The 24,008-nt window shown below is 41.8% G+C and overlaps 1 protein-coding gene and 1 pseudogene across 1 annotated transcript in view; one reads left to right on the top strand and one right to left on the bottom strand.

Annotated features, from left to right (window-relative positions):
* Positions 1–24,008, top strand: part of Rnf212 (ring finger protein 212) — a 38,637-nt gene that overhangs the window by 4,963 nt on the left and 9,666 nt on the right. Inside the window, exons 2-9 of the mRNA XM_034509235.2 lie at positions 379–440; positions 9,300–9,374; positions 12,293–12,349; positions 13,446–13,504; positions 18,623–18,675; positions 18,779–18,818; positions 20,147–20,189; positions 21,901–21,964. Coding sequence (XP_034365126.1) covers positions 379–440; positions 9,300–9,374; positions 12,293–12,349; positions 13,446–13,504; positions 18,623–18,675; positions 18,779–18,818; positions 20,147–20,189; positions 21,901–21,964 — 453 coding nt within the window. The remainder of the gene's footprint in view (positions 1–378; positions 441–9,299; positions 9,375–12,292; positions 12,350–13,445; positions 13,505–18,622; positions 18,676–18,778; positions 18,819–20,146; positions 20,190–21,900; positions 21,965–24,008) is intronic.
* LOC117712495 (small ribosomal subunit protein eS8 pseudogene) lies at positions 6,488–7,078 on the bottom strand (annotated as a pseudogene).

A 24,008-nucleotide genomic window follows, 5' to 3' on the forward strand; every position in this document is an offset into this window, starting at 1 on the left:
GTGCTGGGATTAAAAGTGTGTACCACCATGCCCAGCCACAAAAAAGAAATTTTTTAAGGGCTAGTGCTAACATTTAATAGTAGACCACAGGGTATGTGAGTCCCTGCATGAAGAATACACACACATACTCATACCTGGATGCACTGAATGTGGGGAAAGAAAGAAAGGATTCCATTGTAAAAAAATCTAAGTATTGTTGACACTTGTGGAAAATAAATTATTGGATAAATTGTTTCATGAATCCACAGCTTCATCATTAAGAACATGAAAACATTTTGATACTTTGTAATCCTGCATTGTAACACAAAGTGTATGTTCATATTTATTTCACAACACTGGTCAGTATAATGTAAGTAAACATTTGCTTCTCTCTGATAGGTAAAAACAATGAATGTGTGATCTGTGAAGTTCCTTGTCGGACAGTTTTACTCTCAAAACATGTAAGTTGACATCTCTAGAATTTGAATATTCATCATAATAGTATTTCCTTTTAATTTGGGTTTAAATTCCTAGTAACTAGTATCTAAAATTCTCATTAGATTAACACTTGTGAATAATAAAGCATAAGAGGATTTGGGTTTTTTTTTTTTGCTCTGTGATTTGGTTTTATTGTTGATTGGTTTTGGTTGATTACTGTTTGTAATTTTTGTTGTTCTTTAGTTTTGCTAAGCAAAATGTATTTGTCATTGTGTTATCCAGGATGTCCATAAATACAATATCCTTCTGCTTTAGCCTAGTGAGTGTTGACATTACGGGCATAAACCTGCACACCAATCAGGATTTGCTGTTAAACCCTCGTTGTGCTTTCCTTTTTAGCCATAGGTTGGCCTTATGCACAGTTTATTGGATTGTGCTATGTTTTTAGAAATGAAAATGGGTTAGATTTACTTAGTACAACACTGAGTTCCTGGTCAGGCAAATTTGGTTTTTTATAAAAGTCATAGTGAATAATGAAGAGGGCTGTTCATAAGTCAGTTATTTGCTCCGTGGGCTTAAACCAGTGCCTTTAGTTCTATCTATAAAATATGTCAGATTAATTCATTCCTTGGTATAAACTTCTTATCAAGTGATTTGTCTCTTCTATGCCTGTTTTCCAGATACAGATTTGAATTACTGTTTTTAAACATCACAATTTTTATAAAAAAAAATTACAAGTTACCCAACAACTCAAACAATATAGAAAGTCATAACAGACAATGTGTCGATTCTCAGATTCTGTTCCAAAGATGACAACATCTAGGAGTTGGCACCTTGTTTGTGTTTCTTATGTCTTTTATTTTCTTTTTACAAATTTTTTCCAAATAATACCATGTTTGTGGTACATATTTTTACATGACTGCATAATATCTTACTGGTTTTTTTTGTTTTTGTTGTTTTTATATACTTTACACCATGCTCACTGCCCCTTTCCCCTATCACCTCCTCCCAAAATCCTTCCCCCATCCCTCCATCTCCTTCTCCTCTGAGAGGGTGGAGGCCCTCCATCTGAGTATCCCCTCACCCCCTAGCACATCAAGTCTCTGCAGGGCTAGGCACATCCTCTCCCACTGAGGCCAGACAGGGGAGCCCAGCTAGAAGAGCATATTCCACAGACAGGCAACAGCTTTTGGGATAGCCTCTCGCTCCAGTTGTTGGGGGCCCACATGAAGACAGAGTCAAACATCTGCTACATACTTGTGTGTTGGAGGAGGAAGCCTGGGTCCACCCTCTGTATGCTCTTTGGTTGGTAGTTCGGTTCTGAGAGCCCCAAGGGTCCAGGTTAGTTGACTGACTGTCTTCCTGTGGAGTTCCTATCTCCTTCAGGGCCCACAATCCTTCTCCCAACTGAAACCCATCCCATGGACAAACACTAATCCCTGACACTATTAATGATACTCTGTTATGCTTGCAAACAGGAGTCTAGCATGACTGTCCTCTGAGAGGTTCCACCCAACAGCTAACTCAGGTGGATGTAGAGACCCACAGCCAAACAGTGGATAGAACTTGAGGACTCTTACTGTTTTCTTTTCAAGAGCCCATGGAGGGTTTTTTTTTCCTGTTTTTTGTTTGTATGTTTGTTCATTTGTTTGTTTGCCTTACATCATTATTTTTACCAATTTCTGTCCACAATTGCAAGAGTTTTTATAGGCATGAATTCCTAAAGGTAGAAAAGCAAGGGGAAATATTTAACAATTTAAAATTTTAATAGAGTACCTTATTTTTCTCCAAGCACATCAGTTTCGTATTCTACTGCTTACATACTGTTTACTAAATGTCTTATCCTGCTGTTTACAGACCTCTGCACCACCCCTTCCCTGCCATAAGGCCAGGGTCAGGCTGGGAAGAGAACCTCTGACCCTTCTCCAGCTTCCTAGAGTGAATGTTTCTTAGTTGTGCTGGCTAGTTAGTTTTATATCAACTTGACACAAGTTAGAGTCTTCAGAGAAAAGGGAACTGAAATTGAGAAAATACCTTCAGAAGATCAGGGTGTAGGAAGACCTGTCGTGCATTTTCTTAATTCCCAACTGATAAGGAGGACACAGCTCCTGGACTAGTTGTCCTGGGTTCTATAAAGCAGGCTGAGCAAGCCATCATAAGCATTTCCATAAGCAGCATTTCTCCATGGCCTCTACATCAGCTCCTGCCCCCAGATTCCTGCCTATTTGATTCAGTTCCTGCCCTAACTTCCCTCAGTGATGGACTGTTACCTGGAAGTATAAGCAAAATAACCCCCTTCCTCCCCAAATTGCTTTTTGGTCATGGTGTTTCATCACAGCAGTAGTAATCCTGACTAGGGCATTAGTAAGTGTATTTAAGCTGTTTGTTCTGTCTGTGCACTACACTCTTTAATGTCTTGAGGACTGCTTCCCTGGAATCATTGGAAAGTTTATACCAAAGAATAAGTTAGCCTGAGATATTTTATAAATAGAATTAAAGTGGATCTGTTTGGATGTCACTCATATCAAATATTCATGATCCTTGAATGTGATGTGCCCTTGTTACATTTGTGTGTTTGAGTCAGAACCTCTCTGGGTAGAACAGGCTGGCCTTGAGCTCAGACACTGCCTGCTTCTGCCTCCAGAGTATTTCATCTTAAAAAAAAAGACTTTAAAAAGCAGTTAATCCCACCTTTCCTGGACTTTCTTTATTTCTGTTTTGACTCAAACATTGTTTCAAAGAATAGTTTTAGAGTTGAGCATGTTATCAACACTTGGGCTGAGGCAAGAAGATTGCTGTGGGTTCAAAATCAGCTTGGGCTACAGTGAAATAAAGGAAGTAACAGGGAGAAGAGGTGAAGGAAGTAAGACAGGAATATTTTTAATTTCTAAATGATTAGGCTTTAGCTCCACCATCACCTTTATGTTATAGCACTGACGAGATCTTTGGTGTTGGGTATTTTTTTTTAAGTTAATCAGGGTTTTCATTGTGGTTTATTTTTTTATTTTATGTGTATAGTTGTTGGACTTACATATATATATATATATATATATATATATATATATATATATATATATCTGTGCACCACACATGTGCCTGTGGCCCACAGAGGCCAGAAGATGGTGTCAGATCTCTTAGAACTGGAATTATAAAGGGTTGTAAACCACAATGGAGGTACCAGGAATTGAACCTGGGTCCTCTGAAAGATCACCCAGTGCTCTTCACCACCAAGTCATCTCTTCATCCCCTTTCATTATGTTTTAATACACGGTAATTATGACTGTTCTGTGGGTGTTTGTAAAAAGTGTATCTTCTTTTTTTTATGTATGAGAGAACAAGCAAATCAACCAGTGAAGCTGCAGAAACCATTGAGGGGTTCCTTCTGCTCTTTCTTCCACATCACATCCTAAGCCATAAATATGGACTCCTCCTTCAGCAGTCTTTTGTGAACCCATGAGTTTGCTCATGGCTATATGCCACCTCAGGTGCTAATCCTGCCTCCTTTCCATTCTGTAGCCAGTGGATCTACTTGTGTCTAGGAGATATCTCACCTTTATAAGTCTCACTGTTTAGGGAAAAGTCAAAGGGCTCTTGTGGCTATGCCTCTGAAACCTCCTGATCTCCTGGTCAGCAACCATGACCTGGTGTTACTCCTGTAACAACATAATTCCATCTCATGCCTGGTATTTCTGTTACATTTGCCTAGAATATTTTTTCAGATGGCCATAGTCTCTCACCCACAGCATTCAGGTTAGCTCTCTGTAACTGTCACCTCTATTCTCACTTCAGACTGCTTTTCACTCAACTACCAGAATTCCTTTTTAAGCATACACTGGAGACCAAGCAATTCTACTCGTGATTGAACATGTGTACCTATGCTCAACAAATGCAAGAACTGCAGTAGGAAAACCTCTGTGATGCACTCAGTGTGTATCATTCTTACACTTAACTCTAGGAAGCAGGCTTCAGGAAAGTACCCTCCGATGATCTCTACTTTAGTCTGTTTCTTCAAGTCTATAATATGAGCAGATTTTCTCAGACCAGCAATATCCCAGACTATTCAAGAGGTACCCCTGGATACTCTTATAGCACACACACATATATACACATACACACACACACACACACACACACACATATACACACACACACATGTGTTGATTTGTTTGTCATTAAAATGGACCGTTACTAGTTCACACATGAAATACAATACCAGTGCAATGTTAGATGCTTGCAAGATGCTAGTGGGTGGGTGGGGGAACTGGGCCTCTAGGAGGAAACCCTCTGGTGACCTCAGATCAGAGAAGAAAGATGTGTTGTTTGAAGTTTGCCTCCCTGCGGGACCACAAGGAATAATGAGTTTAAGTGAAGTGTAACCGGCTTTCAAGCAGAGGTAGAAAGGAACGACTGATTCTAAGGAGATAGATGCTTAATAATATTGGAAAATCTCTGGCTTTTTGACTCCAGGTAATATAGTCATGTCTATAAGACCAGAGTAAGGCAAACTCCTTGTGCTCCTTCACCTTGCAGAACTCCAGAAGGACAGAACCATGGCTGGAAATAAAGAGGCAAAAGTACCTCAGACAGCAGTGAGGGTCTAGCAAAGATCTGAAGAAGATGAGCCCCTGAAGCTTGTGCCTATATCTAGGACATTGAACATTTCCTCAGTGTCTTGCCTAGGTCCCATTGTATATTGGATTATGATGAGGGCCCAAAAATGTCCCTTACGTTCCCAGTTCATAAGGTTGCAGATCATATCAAGACCTGAAAGAAAAGGTCAGATCTTGCCTGGGAACCTATGCAGTGACATGAGCAGTAACAGTGGCATTCAGGGTGTTCCACTGGGGAACACTTTGCTGTGAAAGCTGTGGTCCAAAGTAGTCTCCAGCAATGGCTGTCTCACAAGGAAAGGCTTAGAATCTGGTAGTTGTTCCATCTACAGGCTGGATTTCTCAGCAGCCCAAACTTGTTTTTGTGGTCCTGGAGGATTTCTGTGAGGAGCTGCTGATCATCAGTCTGTTTAGAGTCCTGAAAAACCTGCTTCTAATACTGGTGAAGAATTGCCTCAGCAACAGGATAGATGAACTTTCCAGGAAGCAAAAAGCAGTTTCCTTCTTCTGTGTTCTTTATGTCGATTGCCATTAGAAGATGTGGCCAAGATTTAGGGTAGGTTTTCCTCCTTCAAATAATCTGATTATGAAAAAGTCTTTCCCTTCCCCTCCCTCATTAGCAGTTTTATTTGTACTTATTACCAAAAAATGAAAATAAATAAAAATTAAGGGACAATTGACATCTACTCAGTATTGGCTCTTTTAGCCCTTGAATGTGGGGTGTGTTTTGTTCAAGTGCTCTTTCACCTCTCAGTAAATTGCAAGTGCTTCTCCATGGAGGTCTGCAAACTGTGCTAGCCCCGTCATTAGGTGCTGGCTGCTTTAGAGAGCTACTGCATCAGCTTTGAAGCATCATCTTCTAAACATTCATTACTAGTATGTAAAAAGTGTTCCGTTATTGATTTTGCTAAAGGTCCTATTCTAGAATATTTGCTTCTACAGCAGTATCTTAGTTTGGGTTTTACTGCTGTGAAGAGACACTATGACTAAGGCAATTCTTAGAAAGACAAACATTTAATTGGGCTGGCTTACAGTTTTAGAGGTTTAATCTATTATCATCATGGCAGAAAGCATGGCAGCATGCAGGCAGGCATGGTATTAAAAAAGGAGCTGACAATTCTACATCTTGATCTGAAGGTAGCCAGAAGGAGACTGGATTCCTACTGGGTAGAGCTTGAGAATAGGAGACCTCAAAGCCCACCCTAATAATGACATACTTCCTCCAACAAAGCCACACCTCCTAACAGTGCCCCTTCCTGTGGGCTGAGCATTCAAACACATGAATCTATGGAGCCTAAACCTATTTAAACCATCACAAGCAGTGTCTACAGTCATTGGCAGGAACTCCTATGTAGTACAGTTTAGAAATGCTGACTACAGCAAACACCTTTATTTCTCTCTTAACTTCATGGTCAGAGTTTTAGTTGTTTTTTTTTTTTTTTTTTTTTTTTTAACACGAGCTATGATGACCGTTTATTTTCTTTCTGGCCTTTGATCTTCAGCAGATAGAACTCCAGCTTCTTGCCTTCTAGTACATAGCCATCTTGTCTGCCACACTGGCCTGGTCTGAGGCAATACAGATGAGAAGCTTGCCGAGCTAGAACTGCTTCTCTGAAAGACTGCTGATATTGGGATTCTTTCTCCTTTCATCATATTTCTTTGAATCTTCTTTGATCGTTTTTCTCCTCAGGAGTCAGTCCAGGGGCAGTGCATAGCGGGACTCATACCACTGCCAGTACCGTGCACTTTCAATAAACATGATGCAGTTCTTCACCAGCGTCTTGGTGCAGACAAGCTGATTATTGGATACATTGTAGACAACATCAAGGATCCTTATAACACTCAGAGCCCCAGGAAAAGTCCCCCACATCCAATCTCAGGGCACAGTACTTCTTATTGCCTCCTCGAACTCAGACTGTATGTATGTGGCAAGGGCCAATCTTAGTGTTGGCAGCAGGCCATCCCAGCTCATACTTCTGCTTCTTGTGGTAGGGCTTTCTCTTACCCCTGGTCTTGCACGGCCTGTGCCAGATGTCCCAAGAGATGCCCATCGTCTAGCACTAGCTGGAAAGAGAGGGTTTTAGTCTTTCACCAAGTATGCATATACTAGTTTGCTAAAGGTATTTTTTAAATCATAAATGGTATATAATCAATACAGCTATATTGATTACTTTTCATTCTTGATAATACTCTGTTTTACCACATTTTGTTTGTGTAGTGAAGAATACATTTGCTTTTTTAAAAAAATTATATGTCTGCACAGAGGCCAGAGATAATTGGATTCCCTGGAGTAGGAGTTACAGGTACTTGTGAACTGTCCAACATGGTTTCCCAACTCTCTGACATCTTCATTTACTTTTAAAACTAAACCACCCCCCTGGGATAGGGGGTTCCTGGGTGGTGGGGGAAATGGGGTAAGGAGATAATATCTGAAATGTAAATATAATATCTAATAAAAAAATAAAATAAAACTAAAAACCCACGTAAGATTCTAGGAATAGTGTCAAGTTGTAATGACATACTACAGCTTTTTCACATAGATTTAATTTGCTATTGTTTCTCTTAGGATTTTTGCACCCATATTCATATACAAGCTGAAGTTGAAAGTTTCTTTTCATAGTTAATATATAACAATAAATCATAGTTAATAGCTTCATAAAAGGTCTTGGAATAGAAATTTGTAGCCTGGCTGGTGAGATGGCTCAGCGGTTAAGAGCACTGACTGCTCTTCCGGAGGTCATGAGTTCAAATCCCAGCAACCATATGGTGGCTCACAACCATCTGTAATGAGATCTGATGCCCTCTTATGGGGTGTCTGAAGACAGCGACAGTGTACTTACATATAATAAATAAATAAATTGTTTAAAAAAAAAGAAATTTGTAGCCTATGCCTTTAATCTTAATACTTGGGAGACAGATACTGGAATCCTAGGCCAGTCTGGTCTATATAGAAAGATCCAGACCAGCCTGTGTGTGTGTGTGTGTGTGTGTGTGTGTGTGTGTGTGTGTGTGTGTGTGTGTCTATGTGTATCTGTGTGTGTAAGTTTGTTGTAATGAACTCATAAATATAAGCACCCTGTGTAGATTAACATAGTCATTCAAACTCTTGCCCAGTCCCAAACTCTATGGAACTCTTGAGGCAGTCCCCCAACCCCAGTTTAAATCACCTTCAGCATCACTGTTTTCCATGCTTCTACTAGTATGGCCCATTATTAACAACCATCTCAATGAATATTCTGTACAGTTAAAATTCTGAAACAATGGAGCTTAACTTAAAGTCTTACATTTTCGGTATCAACTACATTTTAATGTACTTACAACAAAACCAGTTCATAACATCTATAATGGTGTTTGATTTTATTTTATTTTATTTTATTTTACTGATTGATTGATTGATTGATTGATTGATTGGTTTTAGATTTTTAAGATAGTGTTTCTATGCAGTCCTGACTGGTCCGGAACTCAATATTTAGACCTAGTTGGCTTCAGAGTCGCAGAGCTCTGCCTGCCTCTGTCTACCAAATGCTGGGATTACAGTGTGTACCACCACACCCACTGCTTTTTTTCTCCCTAATTTTAAGAGTGGCTATTGTGAGTTTCTTTTTATTGAACAACCTTGCCAAATGTGTATTGAGTAATATGTACTGCATTTTCAGAAAGCTAATTTTTGACTCTGTTGATCTTCCCACACAAATATTATACACATAATTGAAATAAAAATAAAATCCTTTTTTAAAAAGATTCATCAAGGTTAGATTTTTCTGGCAATGGAAAGACTTCAGGTGGTTTCAGTCGATTGAACTTTTTAGCAACCTTTCCCTTCTCAGATAGAATAGTGGCTCTTACTTTGTGCTAAATTGACAACACAACACTACCACACATGGCTAATGCATGGCTGGATTTCCCCACACTTCTCTTCTCTTGTTCTTTGCTGCCTCACAAACTCTGTTGTCTGTCAATGATCATTTTCTACCTACGGAATTACTTTGCTTTTGCTTTTAATATTGATCTGTTGGTGACAAATCCCCTTGGGTTTTATTTGTCTGAAAAAAGAGTCAACCTTTTGCCTTTGTTTTGAAGCATATTTTTACAGGATAAAGAAGTGCATGCAGTTCAGAGTTGTTCAGTAACTGCCACTGTGTGCCACTGCCCTGCATGCTCCTTACAGGTGTGGTCATCTTCTCAGGGGTGAATTGCTGTTTGCTTGTGTTATGTATACTTAATTGTAGATCTTGACAGAAGTTTCTACATAGTCATTTGCTTCCTCTTCAGACTAACTCCAATATCCAGACATTCTTTCTGGGCATAGATGGTCTGTGTAAGAAGTATTCCCAGGAGACCTCTCAGGTGAGTTAGATGCTTGAGGCTTGAATTGGTGATGCCCAGAGCACACTGCTTCAGAGACCCTGTGGTTAAGTGTTCTGGGGGCCAGTCTCTGCCGAGGTGAGTATGAACATATCTTCTGCCTCTCTGAGCATTTGTTTAACTCTCTCACTTGGAAAATATTTGAGCATAAAGGTTTCAGTGCTGACCTTATCTGTTTTATCTATGTTGTTGTTTGTGCTCTTATGACACTTGCTTTTCTGTTTCTTCCTACTTTCCTCCCTTTTGACACCCTTGCTATATGCTACTGCTGCAGTCAGTGACACTCTCACTTGACCTCTGTCCCTAGCATCATGTGTCTGTGTCCCCTATTCGGAGCCCAAAGTTCCATGTCATTTGACTAGATTCCCTGGATTACCTGCAATATACTCACCTTCAAGGGAACCTGTCCTTCCCTAACCCATTCTCCTGTCCCTTCTTTCTTAACTGCTGCTTTTGTTTATGAACAGGCCTGGTCTAGCATAAGACTTTCTCAGCCTTGGGGTTGGCTGCTGTCTCAATGCAAGATAAAGATTTATAATTCCTTTATGTGTTCTCTCTCTCTCTCTCTCTCTCTCTCTCTCTCTCTCTCTCTCTCTCTCTGTGTGTGTGTGTGTGTGTGTGTGTGTGTGTGTGTATCATTTATTATAAGTTAGCATAGAAATTGCTATACAACCCAGGCTTGTTTTAAACTCAACACTCTGCTGCCTCATCCTTCCAGGTGCTGGGATACAGTTGTGCACCACCATTCCCAGGTTTCTCAGTCCTTTTTACTTTGTTTTACTAATGAAGTCTCCCTTGTGAGGCCAGTGCTAGAACTCTAGTCTCTAGAATGTAACCCCTAGAGCACAAGCCAGAAAAACTCCTAAACAGGAAAAGTCCAGGCAGACAGAAGACTCAGTGACACAGATGCTTGAAGTCCTGCTTGTTCCCAATCTCACAAGAGGCTCTCTGGACAGGACTAGTCTCATCTACAGTGCAAGCTTGTCTCTCTAAGAAGCCTTAGCCCATTACTGTGACAAAAATTTGGGTTACAGTGCTACTTAACATTTGGCTCTATCCTTGGGACTACTATGTCTGCCAAATCAGCAACTATGGAGACTGGACAGTCATTCATGGGCATGCAAGGTACTCATACCAAAGCCCTTATATAAAAATCACCGTGTCACAGCAAGGGTAACATTCCCCATTAACAGGCCACTCCACTGGAAGCCCATACCCTTATTGGTGTTGACACATGCTACAGAAATCTGGGCCTCTGAGGGAGTAGCTTAGTACATGAAGTTTTCTTGCCTGTACACCAGTGCACGGTGTACTTAGGAAGAAAGCAGGAGACAGGCAGCTAGTAGGTTTCTAGTTGCCAGCAGCAGCTGGGAACATCAGTCTACTGAGAGAACAATTCGAAGCTCCACATGGCCCCTAGGTCACATCTAGAACATAGATAATACAGTGTACCTTACACACATATGAAAGAGAAATTGAAGGAAAGCAAATCCCCCAGACACAGCCTTGTCCTGTTCAAACATGACGCATGCAGGTTTCCAAAATCAGGGAAGCGAGGTGCAGTGGTTATTGCTAAGTCTCTCCCATGAATGTTAGGAGCTGGAAGATCAGGGCTATCACTGCAGACAAGGAAAGGGTTCATGACAAGGTCCTTGGAGATGGGCTTTGAGGGACAAAAGCTGCTTGCACAGTTGAGGGAGGATATTAACTTTTTTGGTGAAGATTCTTGCAAAGATGGCCTCAAAAAAGTCTATACTTGTCTATGTGAGCAGCAGTCGTTCTATGGTCCCTGCCTTGTCTCAGAAGGCTAAAGCTCTTTTTGGAGACTCAAAGACTTGAGCCACATGAAAACTGTAGGGCCAGAGCTCAGGTCTAGGGAGGATATTGTCTCTGCTAACCTGAAGATGCGTGTCATACATCATCCCATCTCTAGAAGTAGCCTCTCATAGTAGATGAAATGCACACTCTGTAGTGAGTTATTGCTTTCCACTACAGAACCATAGGGGAAGGTATAGAGGCTGATGCAACTGTGGTCCAAGGAGAGCTGTTTGGTGAATGAAGGACCACCCTTTTGTCTGTGCTGTTACCTAGACGGATATATAAAACCTTAAAATATCACTTACCTACAATCACCCTATACCTGTGGAACTAGCACTTAGTGGTGGAAGAATTAGATGAGGGAGTGACAGTTTGGTGTCTCAAACAAGTTGACACCATTTTTTCAAACCATCTACCAGCTCTCTTTGAGTGAGCCTCAGATCACTGCTCACTTTTTCACATTGCCATTCTCAGAAGCCCAATTCAAATTACATAAGGTACATGAGGTTCCCTGTGAGTGTGAAGATGGGGATGGTACTGGCTTCAGGAATACCTGGCTCTAGCAATCTGTACAAGACTGCCTTGGTATCTGCCAGCTCTAGCCACCACGCCGGGTGTTTTGTTTCAACTCTCTCCACCTCTTTACCCTGCCCTAGTCCAAGTATTAGGGCACTCACTGGGCAGGAGGCCTTCCAGTAATCACTATCATCAGAATGAGACCATGTGTTCTCAAGAGTAAGCCACCACTGGAGCATCTGAACAGAAAGGCTGCTAGGAAGGCAAAGAGCCTTATTGTTTAGAGTTCATATTGGATAAGCCCAGCGGCCCTTGCATTTTGACAGTCTTCTGGCATTCTGTTCTTCCGGGAACATCTAGGCTATTTCTCACTCTGGTCAGACATTAACCACCAGGAAACCCAGGAAATCTGTGGCCCTGAGGGAGGAGATGCAGGCCTACTGGGGGAGTACATGTAAAACAGAACGTGCTGCAACCCACACTGAAAGTTCCTTACAGCCTTTTATTTCCACAGAAATGTGCCATAACCCTGTGTCCTCAACAGCTGAAATGTGTTGTCTTTTCAGATTTCAGAATTTCAAGAAAAACACAGGAGGAGGTTAGTGGCTTTCTATCGAGAAAAGGTAAATGAAATCAAACTCAGTTTTTTAATTGTTTGATCTTATAATTTCAGTGTCTTATTATAGTTCAGCTTCCCACCCTCCCCCCTCTTGATAAGGTCTCACTGTGTAGACCAGGCTGGTCTCAAACTCAAACCTGCCTCAGCCTCCCAAGTACTGAGATTAAAGGAATGTGCTGCTATGACCAACTTTAAGTCCAGGCTGAATAGGATTTACTAGCACCTGGGAGATTTGTTTTTCCTTACATTTCCAGTTGAGGGGGTGGTTTTTCCTTATGACCATCAGTCTGTTGGCCTGACCTACCAAGGAGCTCCCCTGCTCTGGGCAACCTACATGGAGCAACCTACTCTGGCCATTTGGGCTCCCTCAGCTAAACTGGCCCATACTCGGGCCACAGGAGCATGAGAGCAGTGCAGAGGGAGGCTTCTCTGCTCATCCCTCTTGTTTTTTACATAAAAGTCCTTTTAAAAAACTCCAAAGGTTATCTAATAAATGAAGAGCCTAGTTATAAAGCCATAGCATTCTGTGAACCTGTCATGAAGTTTAGAAAGCATTTCCCAGTGCACTGCCTTGGTTCATAGATGGGACAGGCTGGCAGGGTCCCCAGGTTCTGTGCACTCACTGTCCACTGACCTCACTCTGTTACTCAGCACTCTATCTGTAGGACCCCTGCACTGCTCTAACAGCTGCCCAGAGTCCAGCCGAGAGGCTTCTTACCTCCAGTGGGGAGACTTTAAACCTACCCCTGGAGGTATCCTAGTTCCCTGTGACAAGACCAAATCTAAACCCTGACATGTTGTAGACTGCATTCTGAAGTCTGTATAGATAGATGTCTTATGTCCTGTAGGAGGACATGTCTCAGACTTGACATCAGAATCTCTAAAGAACACCTAGCAGAGCTTACACGCTGTAGGCTCCTACTGACTTGTGGAAACAGAGCTTGGTGTCTATAGAGCTAACATGGCTCAGCTCTATACAAAGGTCCTGATGAGCCAGGCTTACTGCAATGTCACATTTTAGAATTGTAAACAAACCAGGTATGTTGTCTGAACTGCCTCTTGGGGTAGTTGTTTAATAATGCAGTCATATTTATATTCAGATTTCTCAGTTGGAGGAGTCCCTTAGAAAATCAGTACTACAAATCAAGCAACTACAAAGGTAAGAGTGCCTCATGGCAACATTCATCAGAGATGAAGGAGGCTTCCAAATGATTCCTGAGGCATTGGTAAGGTGCCAGTAATAACTGGCCATAATGCAAATGGTGGCTGCCCGCATTCTCTTTTGTGCATGACAGGGCAGCCAGCTATGGAGGGTTAGCTTGGTATGGTGTGTGTTCTTCAAGCCATTTCCATTGAATGAGTTCATTGTATTAGTTTTTTTTTTCATTTTTGTGACAAAAGCAACTTGAGGAAGGAAGGTTTTATTTTTGTCTCACAATTTGAGGGTACAGCAGTACATCATGGTAGGAGGAGAGGCATGACAACAGTAGCTTTGAGGCAGCTGATCATATATCTACATTCAGAAGGCAGAGAAAGATGAGAGCTGTGCTCAGCTCACTTTCTTCCTTTTATTAAATCTAAAACTTCAGCCCATGGAATAGTGCTACCCAAATTAAAGTGAGTCTTCCTACCTCATTTAATTCAACCTACAAAGTCTCTGAGATATGTCGGAGGTTTTGTTTCCTATGAAATTAATAGATTCTGTAAAGTTGATAATATTCTACCTTTTGTCAGCTTCATAACTAAACATATCATTTTAACTTTCCACCATGACTATCTGATAATGTAAAATGCTGTCCAATTTTAAAAGTCTGCATAATTTGTAATGGTTCCAGCACTATTCAAAAGTATCAGTGTAAAGTCTCTTATGAGACACAGTTCATGTCTTAACTGTGAGATTCTACAAAATAAACTAAGCTATGCACTTCTTCATATACTGGCACAAATTAAACATTTGTCTTCCAGAGAAAATAATGAGGGCAAAGCAGAGGAAGATCAGACCAATACCCAGAAAGGAAAACACCAATTGTATTGGTCCATGTCCACTATTCAGGGTTAGAATCATCCTGTTAAACTTGTCTGAGCTCCAAAGGACTTTGGTAGCCCACCATGCCAATGCACAAAACTTCTGTTAAGATGCTCTACTCCATGTCTACAGCTTTCCTTGCTGACATACCATGATCTTGGCATCTCCAACATTCTGGGGTCTCCATTGTTCTTCAGCTTCACATCTTCATACAGTAGCCCCTCATGGCCTCCTTGCATAGAATCCAACTGTACCACACATTGCTTGGTCTCAATGGCTTTTTGTAATCTTAATATAAGCCTTAATAGTTCCCTTATTGATTCAGCTTTCATTCCTTAGAACCAACACCACATGGACAAGACTGACAAATTATGCTGCCAACTTGGGCCTGGCCCCTTGGACCATAGTTGCCTCGGCCACTATGTACATTACAGGATGATCCTAAGGAAACCCCTCCCTGGGTTGTAGTTGGCTTTTCACAAAATGGAGCCTTTGATGGTGGGAGTCTTGCCTCAGAGTTCTTGTCGTATTTTCCCAGTGCAAAGCTTAAGTTTTTTGTTTAATGCTATTCATCTCTTTAACAATTACAGCTACTTTCTCATCACTCATACCTTATCTATCTATAACTTCAAACTACTTCTTTTTCCTGCTAAGGGGTGCAATATAAATATATATTTATATTATTTATATATATTTATATTTATTTATATATGTATATATATGTGTGTGTGTGTATATGTATGTATGTATGTATGTATGTATGTATGTATGTATAGTACAGCCTGGGTACTATTCTTTCTTGGAATTTCCTCCACAAACAAATTAGTCTATTTCCTTTTAATTCAGCTTCATTGAAGTTCTGAGACCATGACTAGAATACACCCATTTTTTTGCCAGAACATAAGACAAATGGCCTCTAGCCCTTCTCCTCTGAACCCTCGTAAGCTGAGCCTTCACCATCTATATTTCTGTCAGGGTTTCTTTCTTCCAATTCCCCACTATTGGGACCCATTAAGCTCTTCTTCTGATAGTCTAAGTTTCTACGTTCCAGACTCTTCCACATTCTCCCTGCAAACTAGTTTTGCAGGCCTAAGAACCACATGATCAGCTTCACCACAGCAACAGTTCCACTTCTCAGTACCAATTTTCTATATTAATTATTTTTCTCATGGATGTGATTAAAGCATATACTAGTTAAGGAAATGAGTTTATTTTTTTTTACCCTCATTTTAAAGTGGCAGTCCTTCACTGTAGGAAAGCATGGAGGTAGTAGTACCTGGTCATATTGCTTCTGCATTCAGGAAACAGGTAAATCCTGGTGACCAGCTTGCTTTCTCTTTTTTATTCAGTCCAAAACCTGCTTAGCTCACTGGATATTACCACACCCACATTCAAAATTAGTTGTCTCAACTCAGGTAAACAGTCTAGAAACTTGCCAATGATTTGGGTGATTCTAAATCCTATCAGGTTAGCAATTAAGATGAACCATACAGCCATGCATAGTGATAGAGCACATCCCAGCATGCTACAGCTAACCAAAAGATATAACATTCTGAAGTATATAGCCATCTGAAAACTAACACACATTAACATTTGCATTTCTTGTCTGTTTTAGTCAGTGCCTTAATAATACTCCAGTTATGAAAGTCGCTGTTTGCACTTAATGTCCATGAAATATGGAGTCCATAACACACCATAGTTTAGACAACACAATGATACAAGACTTGATGCATGTTTTGTTCAGTGGTGGCTATGTTTCTCTGAGATAATGGTATAATTTCCTGTGAAGCTTTTATATGTAGAATAGTCACTTTGATGTTTCTCACTGGTTACCTGCATGAGTGGACACCACCTGGCCTAACCAACCAAGCACCTGAAGGCATGGCCAGTTGGGCCTGAGAATGTGACTGGAAGGCAAGTGTTAGTATTTATCATAGCTCCTGACCAAGATCTTCTTTGCCTTCGTCTTGAGGAGAATAACCTCTTTCCTCTATCCTTATTTTCAAAAAAAAAAAAAAAATGGGGACTGCTAGAGATGGCTCAGCAGTTAAGAACATTTGCTGCTGTTTCCGAGGGCCATAGATTGGTTCCCACATCCACATCAAGCCGCTTACAGCTGCCTGTAGCTCCAGTTCTGGGAAACCCAGTACCCAACTCAGACCACCATGGGCATCTGGAAGGCACCATTCTCAACATCAGAAGTTCATGTGACACAAACACGTTAACTGCTTTACTCAGAAGCTGCTGTTAAGAGAAGGCAGTAAATGGAGTTATATATTAGACGGGGACGTGGGCTGTTATGATAAATGTTACTAGGTAAGAGAAATGAACACTGTTGAGGGCTCCAGAAAATAACTTTAGAACAGAAGTCCAAGTCACAATTGTTGGAGTTTTGTATTGTTAGGTTTTAGTTTGTTTTTGTTTGAAGTTAGAAAAGTCTTTAATTTTTTTTTTAAATAAAAATTGCACCCTGGTGCAATGATTTTAATTTGGGAACTCAATCCAAAGGCAGTCTCTCCTGAGTGGTGGTCCTCAGACCCTGGACACACACACAGAGAACAGCAAGGGATGGGACAGTAAGTATCCACTCATCAGAGGGCAGCCAAGTCTTCAACTCCACACACCTAGCTGGTGACAGGGTGACAAGTTTCAGAGTCAACAAGAGGCCACCACCAGCAGAGATGAAAACTGTCTACCAGTAATGGGGTAGAAAAGTCCATTATTCTGAAGACCCTTCTGGGACTACCTCCCTTGGGGGTGGGGCTTCCTAATGGCTGTTGTGCCTTATCATGGAGCAGCACAGCCACCCAGCTGCTCGCTCACTCCATGTACAAGCACCCTTTTGTTCTCCTATTGGGCAGAAAAAGAGGTTCTGGCAAGGAAGGATTGTGAGCCTCTCCCTCTGGCTGGAACATGTGTGGAGGCCCCACTCTCACAAACTTAGCTAATTTTATATTCATATATATTATAGTTATATATTAAAAAGAGGGGAAAAAACTTTCCCAAAGAGAAACTCCTGAAGACCCCAAGTGGCTCAGGACATTTCCTCATCCTAGCCCTCTTCTGTGTCCCCACAACCCTGGACTGACCCCTGCTCCAACCCAGTGGCCTCCAGTCTCATCTCTGGCCATCCGTGGCTGGCATGGCTGAGGGGCGCCCCCCTGTGATGCTCCAGGGGACCACGTGGGCTGTGAGCAGTGGAGATGAAAGGTGTTGGGAGAAAGGACACCTGGTGGTTGGGTGGGGATGCAACCCAAAAGGGGCTGAAGTTTGCAGGGGGAGCAGGCCACAGCTGTCATGGGGTTACTGCTGCTCTGCAGACCGTCAGAGGTTTGAAGCTTGGAGAATATGGCCAGCGCATCAGGAAAGTTGGGTGCTGTAGCAGGGGTACTGCTGGGGATACACATCATCTGCAGGTGGTGTTGGCTGTTGGGAATGTTGCTTTCTTGAAAGAACATGCTTAGAGCAATCTCAAATTGCCAGTGCACCACTAGAAGCAGCATCTGCTGCACCTGGTCGGCAGCACAGCTCGAAGCCAGCACGAACTGGTTGATCATAAACTGCTGCCACAGCACAGTTGTTGATTAATGTTTATTCTTAGCTTATTTGGTCTGACTGGACTGGTTGCAAGCACAGACTATCTTAACATTCAGACCAGTGCGTAGGCTGCAGTGTCCATTTTGCATTGTTCATACATGTCTTGCAAGACTGTGGAAACAGACATGCTTTGTTCTACATTCACGTAAACATTCCATATTGACCAGACTAGGTCAAGCAGGCAGGGGCAGCCACGGTGCATCCTACTGTGAACAGACATCTTAGCATGCAGCAGACACTGAGCAGGGTTATTAGGCAACTCAGGCAAGGTTGTCGATGCTACCTCTATCATAGAGATTGGGATTGCCTTTCTGGGAGGAAAAATACAACCCTCATTTACTTATCTCCGTTTCTCCTGTTAGCTGTTAAAACTGAATGGGTTAATATCCCTCACTGTCATATTTGAATTTCATACAATTAAAACATAACTTGCCAATGGTCCATCATTGTAGTTGCAACCAGAAGTGTCTGCTACGTACATGGTGGCCAGTGTTTGTATTACTTTGCTTTCCAGTTGGGAATGAATAAAGCAGGAGGCCAAGAGAACATGTAGAAATTCATGCAGTGAACTATTTCCAAGCCTTTTTATACTTTGTGATGAATGAGGGAGAAATCAATTTTATTAATTAATCTACCTCTACTCTATCTATTTAGTATGAGGTCATCACAACAACCAGCTTTCAACACAGTCAAAAATCCAGTTTCAAGTAAGTGAAGTAATATCATAAGGGAGAATACAGAGACACCTGATGGTGAGCCACAAAAGGAGGCACTAACATGAAGATTATTTGTTAATCATTTTTTCTTTAGCAAAGCCAAATGGATATCTCAACTCTTCACTCCCTGACAGGTATTGTGGGCTTGGTGGGATGGTATAAGAATTTGTGAAAATTGAGTAACCCATACTTCTATCTATGAACACATCTACATTTCTCCTCCTATCTGGTTCTCCTTCCAAATCACACCTACTAACTAAGTGCCTGGGTAGTTCATTGCATGTCCAGCCACCGTGTGTACTTAGCTTACATTAGTGTGAAACTTGGGTTCCAGAGTCAGGACTTAGATCCTCACTGGACAATCATAGTACTCCATGCCTGAAGCCCTAACAATTAGTTGAGTATGATCATGTGTCTGTGAGCCAACCAGAAAGTTCTGCCCTGCCTAAAAGTGAAGGCTGGTGTCTGTATAATGGTATGGTTCTTCCACCTCATATGCCATTCTACTCTGAGAGTGATAACTTGTGTCACTGGGTACCTTTGGACCAACTCAACCTTGGGAAGCTCTGGCTATTCCTTAGAAAGTGCACATTCATCATACCATTACAGTCTTAAGACCTGATATGGGAAGACAGTCTCTATCCTAGTCCTCATGAGTCAGAAACAAGAAGGAAATCATCATGGGCCTGTGCCTTTAATGGGCTCAGGGTGTTCTTAGGTTTTTTTCTTTGTGTTTAGTTTATGGGTCTGCAACAAGCTAGCGTGGGTTCTAGGATTCCATTTTATGATTGGGAAATATTCACTATAGCACATGCGTGCTTTTTGTTGGTTATAGAGTCATCAAGCTAGTCACGTAAACTATCTCTAGCTTCCCCATAGGGAGTTATCACCAAGAGAATATTATGTAGAGTAGATATATGGATTGAAGACACTGAAGACAAAGAGGAAGGTAAAAATATGAAAACTGCTAGGGTAACATTTCCTGTTCAGGAAAACCAAATTTAAATTGGAGCAACTCAGGGTGTTTCTTCCCTCTGAGTTCACTACCATCAAGTAGCCAGGCTAGGGGAGGGCCATATTGAAAGTAAGTCCAGCTGATGTTTCCCTGACTGCGTTTTGACTAGTGAGTGCTATAATGTATGGGCTAGTGATATGTTAAACAGCAGTAAGTGAATGTTCCTGTCCATAGGGGACTAGTCAGTGGGACTAGGCAGGAGTTGAAGAGCTAAGAGACAAACTGAGGATAGGGCTGTAGATCTGCTTTGGAGACCTTAGGCCTAATTTACAGTTAGCGAGCAGTAGAGTTCACAGGAAGTAGGAGACCTATAACTGACCACACCCTGACAACCCCATGAAAGGGCTGGAAATTCACTCTGACTTATTACATGCAGGGATGTTTAAACTGATGTTTTAAAATGATAGTCAATTTTTCAGTCTCATCAGTATGTTTCACTGTTTACAGAATAGAGTCGATGGATATTGACCTGACTCCTCCAACAAGAAAGGTACGTGTGCCTGAGCTATCACATTGCTCAAGGCACATGGTCTCTACCAGACCTCTTTACTGTGTTAACCTCAGAGTGAATGAGTGGGCTGTGGTTAGAAATAAGAACATTCCTTTTCCATCCTCATAGCCAGGCCTATGAAAAGCAACAGGGTCCCGTGCATTGTTAAGCAGATGTGACAGGGCTCATAGCCCTGTGCTTCACCTGCCCCTGACCACAATCTAAAAAGAAATAACTACTTACTATAAACTGAACCCTATCAGCTCATAAAAATAAGTGGGCCAGAAATGGGAGGCCTCAAAAGCAAAACCACAATTATAAATTAGAGAGAAACAAGAACAGAGGACACGAAACCAAAACCTAGGAATGCATTCTAAGGGTCACCTTCCCAATTGAGACAGATCTTGATTCTGTGCATGCCATATTATTCAAACATGAGGCCCTTGGAGATGTTTCACAAGGCTGGGCCATCAGATGGGCTGGAGCAAAGGAGTGAGACCACATGTACTCTGATGACATTTTTTCTTTGGTGTGAATTCATTATTGTGTGTTACTTCAAGGACCTTTAATAGAGCTGCCTCCAAACTAGCACTGTTCTAAGAGCTTTGTAAATAAAGACCATTCTCCTAATAGCCATCCAAGGAAGCTACCAATGTGTGCACTTGTTAATCAGGAGTTATGTCCACTTCTGAGGGAATCTCCTGAACCTGCTTATGATGGAATATAGATTCCAGAGTAAACAGGAGTTTAACAGGGAATGAAGAATTATTCATGCCTTGGACGTTGGCGCAGAGATAAACTGCACCTCTGTTCAGCTTCCCTCTTGTACATGCTCACTGTCTCCAGTGTCACCCACTCTACACTGGCACTACTCCAGTCCCTGCTCCTTACCTCAGGCCTCCCAGACGCTCATAGATCCCTGCCACCTATCTCAGTTCCTTGGAAACTGAGGTCTTGGTTCATGGTTTTACATGTACTTGTAGTTCTCCAGATTCCCATATTAATGGTGAAGAAGGACTCTTTGTCTGTCAGGTCATTCAATTTCAGGTTTCCTTAGCACCTGAGCTGTTGGGGTGAGCTACAGATATTGAAGATAACAGTCACAGTTGATATGTTACAGCTGGAAAAAAATCATAACTCAGTGAGTGAAACTTCAAACCTAAGTGTCAAGCTACATATTGGGAGACATCTGAAAAGGGGCAGATAAACATTTTAAACTTCGCAAGGCAAAAAGTCTTCTCTGAGCCAAGCAAAGGTATTACCTGTGCTCCTAGTGTCTCTGGGAAAGGGGAGCCTAAGCAGGATTCAGCCAGGCAGCTCCAACCAAGATCATCTAGGAGATTACTTGTCCTTTCCTCTACTGATAATTCTAACAGAATTTAGTGGAGTCCCAAATCTTTCATTATTTCAAAGCCTGAGAGAGCAGACAGGATCCTCTGTCCTGCCCCGCCCCGCCAGGCCCTGTTCTCGTGTGTGTGTTCTCTCTCTCTCTCTCTCTCTCTCTCTCTCTCTCTCTCTCTCTCTCTCTCTCTCTCTCTCTCTCTCTCTCTCTCTCTCTCTCTCTCTCTCTCACCTACAGTGAGCAGGTGGTGGTATTTGAGGTAACAGGACTGCAGAGCTAGAACTCCAGGACATGGCTCTTTATGAATAGAACTGGACTCTCACAAGTGGCAGTTTGGAAATCACTGGTTGTTTTCCTTTGCATATATAGCCTGAGATGGCAGCAGGCCCTTCAAGAATCTCTCTGATTAGTCCACCTCAGGATGGACGCATGGGTAAGTAAAAGTTCCTGTGCCTACTTCGCATTTATGCACAAACTCGGATATGTTACCTGAAAACCATATTTCACCAAAGCTATCAGAACTTACCTATTTAAGGGCTGCCCTCCACTAGTTGGCTGAGAGTTTGGTTCACCTCAGCAGACATACTGTGAACCATTTTAGGAGAAACTCTTAAGATCATGCACCATGGAAAAAACTGATCTTGTTTTCCTGTGTCCTTGTGGTTTAGTCCTGCAGCCCTTCCCCCACCTCTTCTGTGGAGCTCCTCTGGCTCCACCAGTGTTTGTTGGGTCTTTGCATCTGCTCCCATCAGTTGGTGAATGATGCCCCCTGATAGTAACTCGGCACTGATCTGTGATAGAGCAGAATATCATTAGGAATTAGTCAGTCAGTCAGTCTAGCTGGTTGTATGTAGTTCCATCCTAGGCCTCTGGGCTGTCCAGCCTCTGATTCCTGGTCATCTGGTAGTGTAAGGTATGAGCTCCCTCTCATGACACAGGCCTCAAGTTGGACCAGTCAGAGACTGACCACTCCCACAAGTTCTGAGTCACCATTACCCCAGCATATCTTGCAAGCAGGACAGATTGTAGGTCAAATGTTTTGTGGCTGGGTTGATGTCTCAGTCCCACTGTTGGAAGCCTTACCTAGTTTTAGAGGATGGCCAGTTTAGGCTCTGTATCCCCCATTACTAGGAGTCTTTTCTAGGATCACTCTCATAGATTTCAAGGAGTTTCTGTTCTACTAGGTTTCCACATCACCCTCCAGATGCCCCCCCCCCGTTCCAGTTGTCTCTCCCAGTACTCTCTCCCTCCATCCCTTCCACTCACCCTACCTGATTCCTCCTGTTCCCATTCCCACTTGCCCCAGACCATCCACAAAATCTGTTCTCTTTTCCATTCCCAGGGAGATCCATGCATCTCCTATTGAGCCCTCCTTGTTACTTACCTTCCCTGAGTCTGTGGACTGCAGCATGATTAACCTTATTTAACAGCTAATGTCCATTTACAAAAGAGTACATATTATGTTTATCCTTCTGGGTCTGGGTTACTTCACTCAGAATGATTTTTTTCTAGTTCTAGCCCTTTGCCTGCAAATTTCATGATGTCACTGTTTTAAACAGCTTAGTAATATTCTATTGTATAAATGTACCACATTTTCTTTATCCATTCTTCCATGAAGCAAGGTTATTTCCAGTTTCTGGCTATTATGAATAAAGCTGTTATGAACATAGCAAGTAAGTGTCTATGTGGTAGGATGGAGCGTCCTTTGGGTATATGCTCAAGAGTGGTGTAGCTGGGTCTTGAGGTCGATCAAGTCCCGATTTTCTGAAACACTGCCATATTGATTTTCATAGTGGCTATACAAGTTTGACTTCCCAGCAGCAATGGAGGAGTATTCCTCTTGCTCCACGTCCTCACCAGCATGAGCTATCACTTGTGTTTTTCATCTTAGCCATTCTGATAGGTTTAAGATTGAATCTCAAAGTAGTTTTGATTTTTATTTCTCTGATGGCTAACTAAGAATGTTGAGAACTTCTTTAAGTATCCCTTGGCCATTTGAGATTCCTCTGTTGAGAAGTCTGCTTAGATCTGTACCCCATTTTTTTAAATATGGTTGTTTGATTTGTTGATGTCTAGATTCTTGAGTTCTTTATTTCTGTCAGATGTGGAGTTGGTTGAAATCTTTCCCATTCTGTAAGCTGCTGCTTTGTCCTATCAACAGTGTCCTTTGCGGTACAGAAGCTTTTCAGTTTTATGAGGTACCATCTACTAATTGTTTTTTTTTTCATTTATTAATTGTTAATCTTAGAGCCTGCACTATCAGTGCTCTGTTTAGGAGTTGTCTCCTGTGTCACTGCGTTCAAGGCTATTCCCTACTTTCTTTTCTATTAGGTTTAATGTACTTGGCCTTATGTTGAAGTCTTTGATCCACTTGGACTTGAGTTTTGTGCAGGGTGATATATATATGGATCTGTTCACAGTCTTCTACATGCTGACATCCAGTTAGACCAGCACCATTTGTAGAAGATGCTTTCCTT

Source organism: Arvicanthis niloticus, chromosome 7 (assembly GCF_011762505.2).
Source record: "Arvicanthis niloticus isolate mArvNil1 chromosome 7, mArvNil1.pat.X, whole genome shotgun sequence".
NCBI lineage: Eukaryota > Metazoa > Chordata > Mammalia > Rodentia > Muridae > Arvicanthis > Arvicanthis niloticus.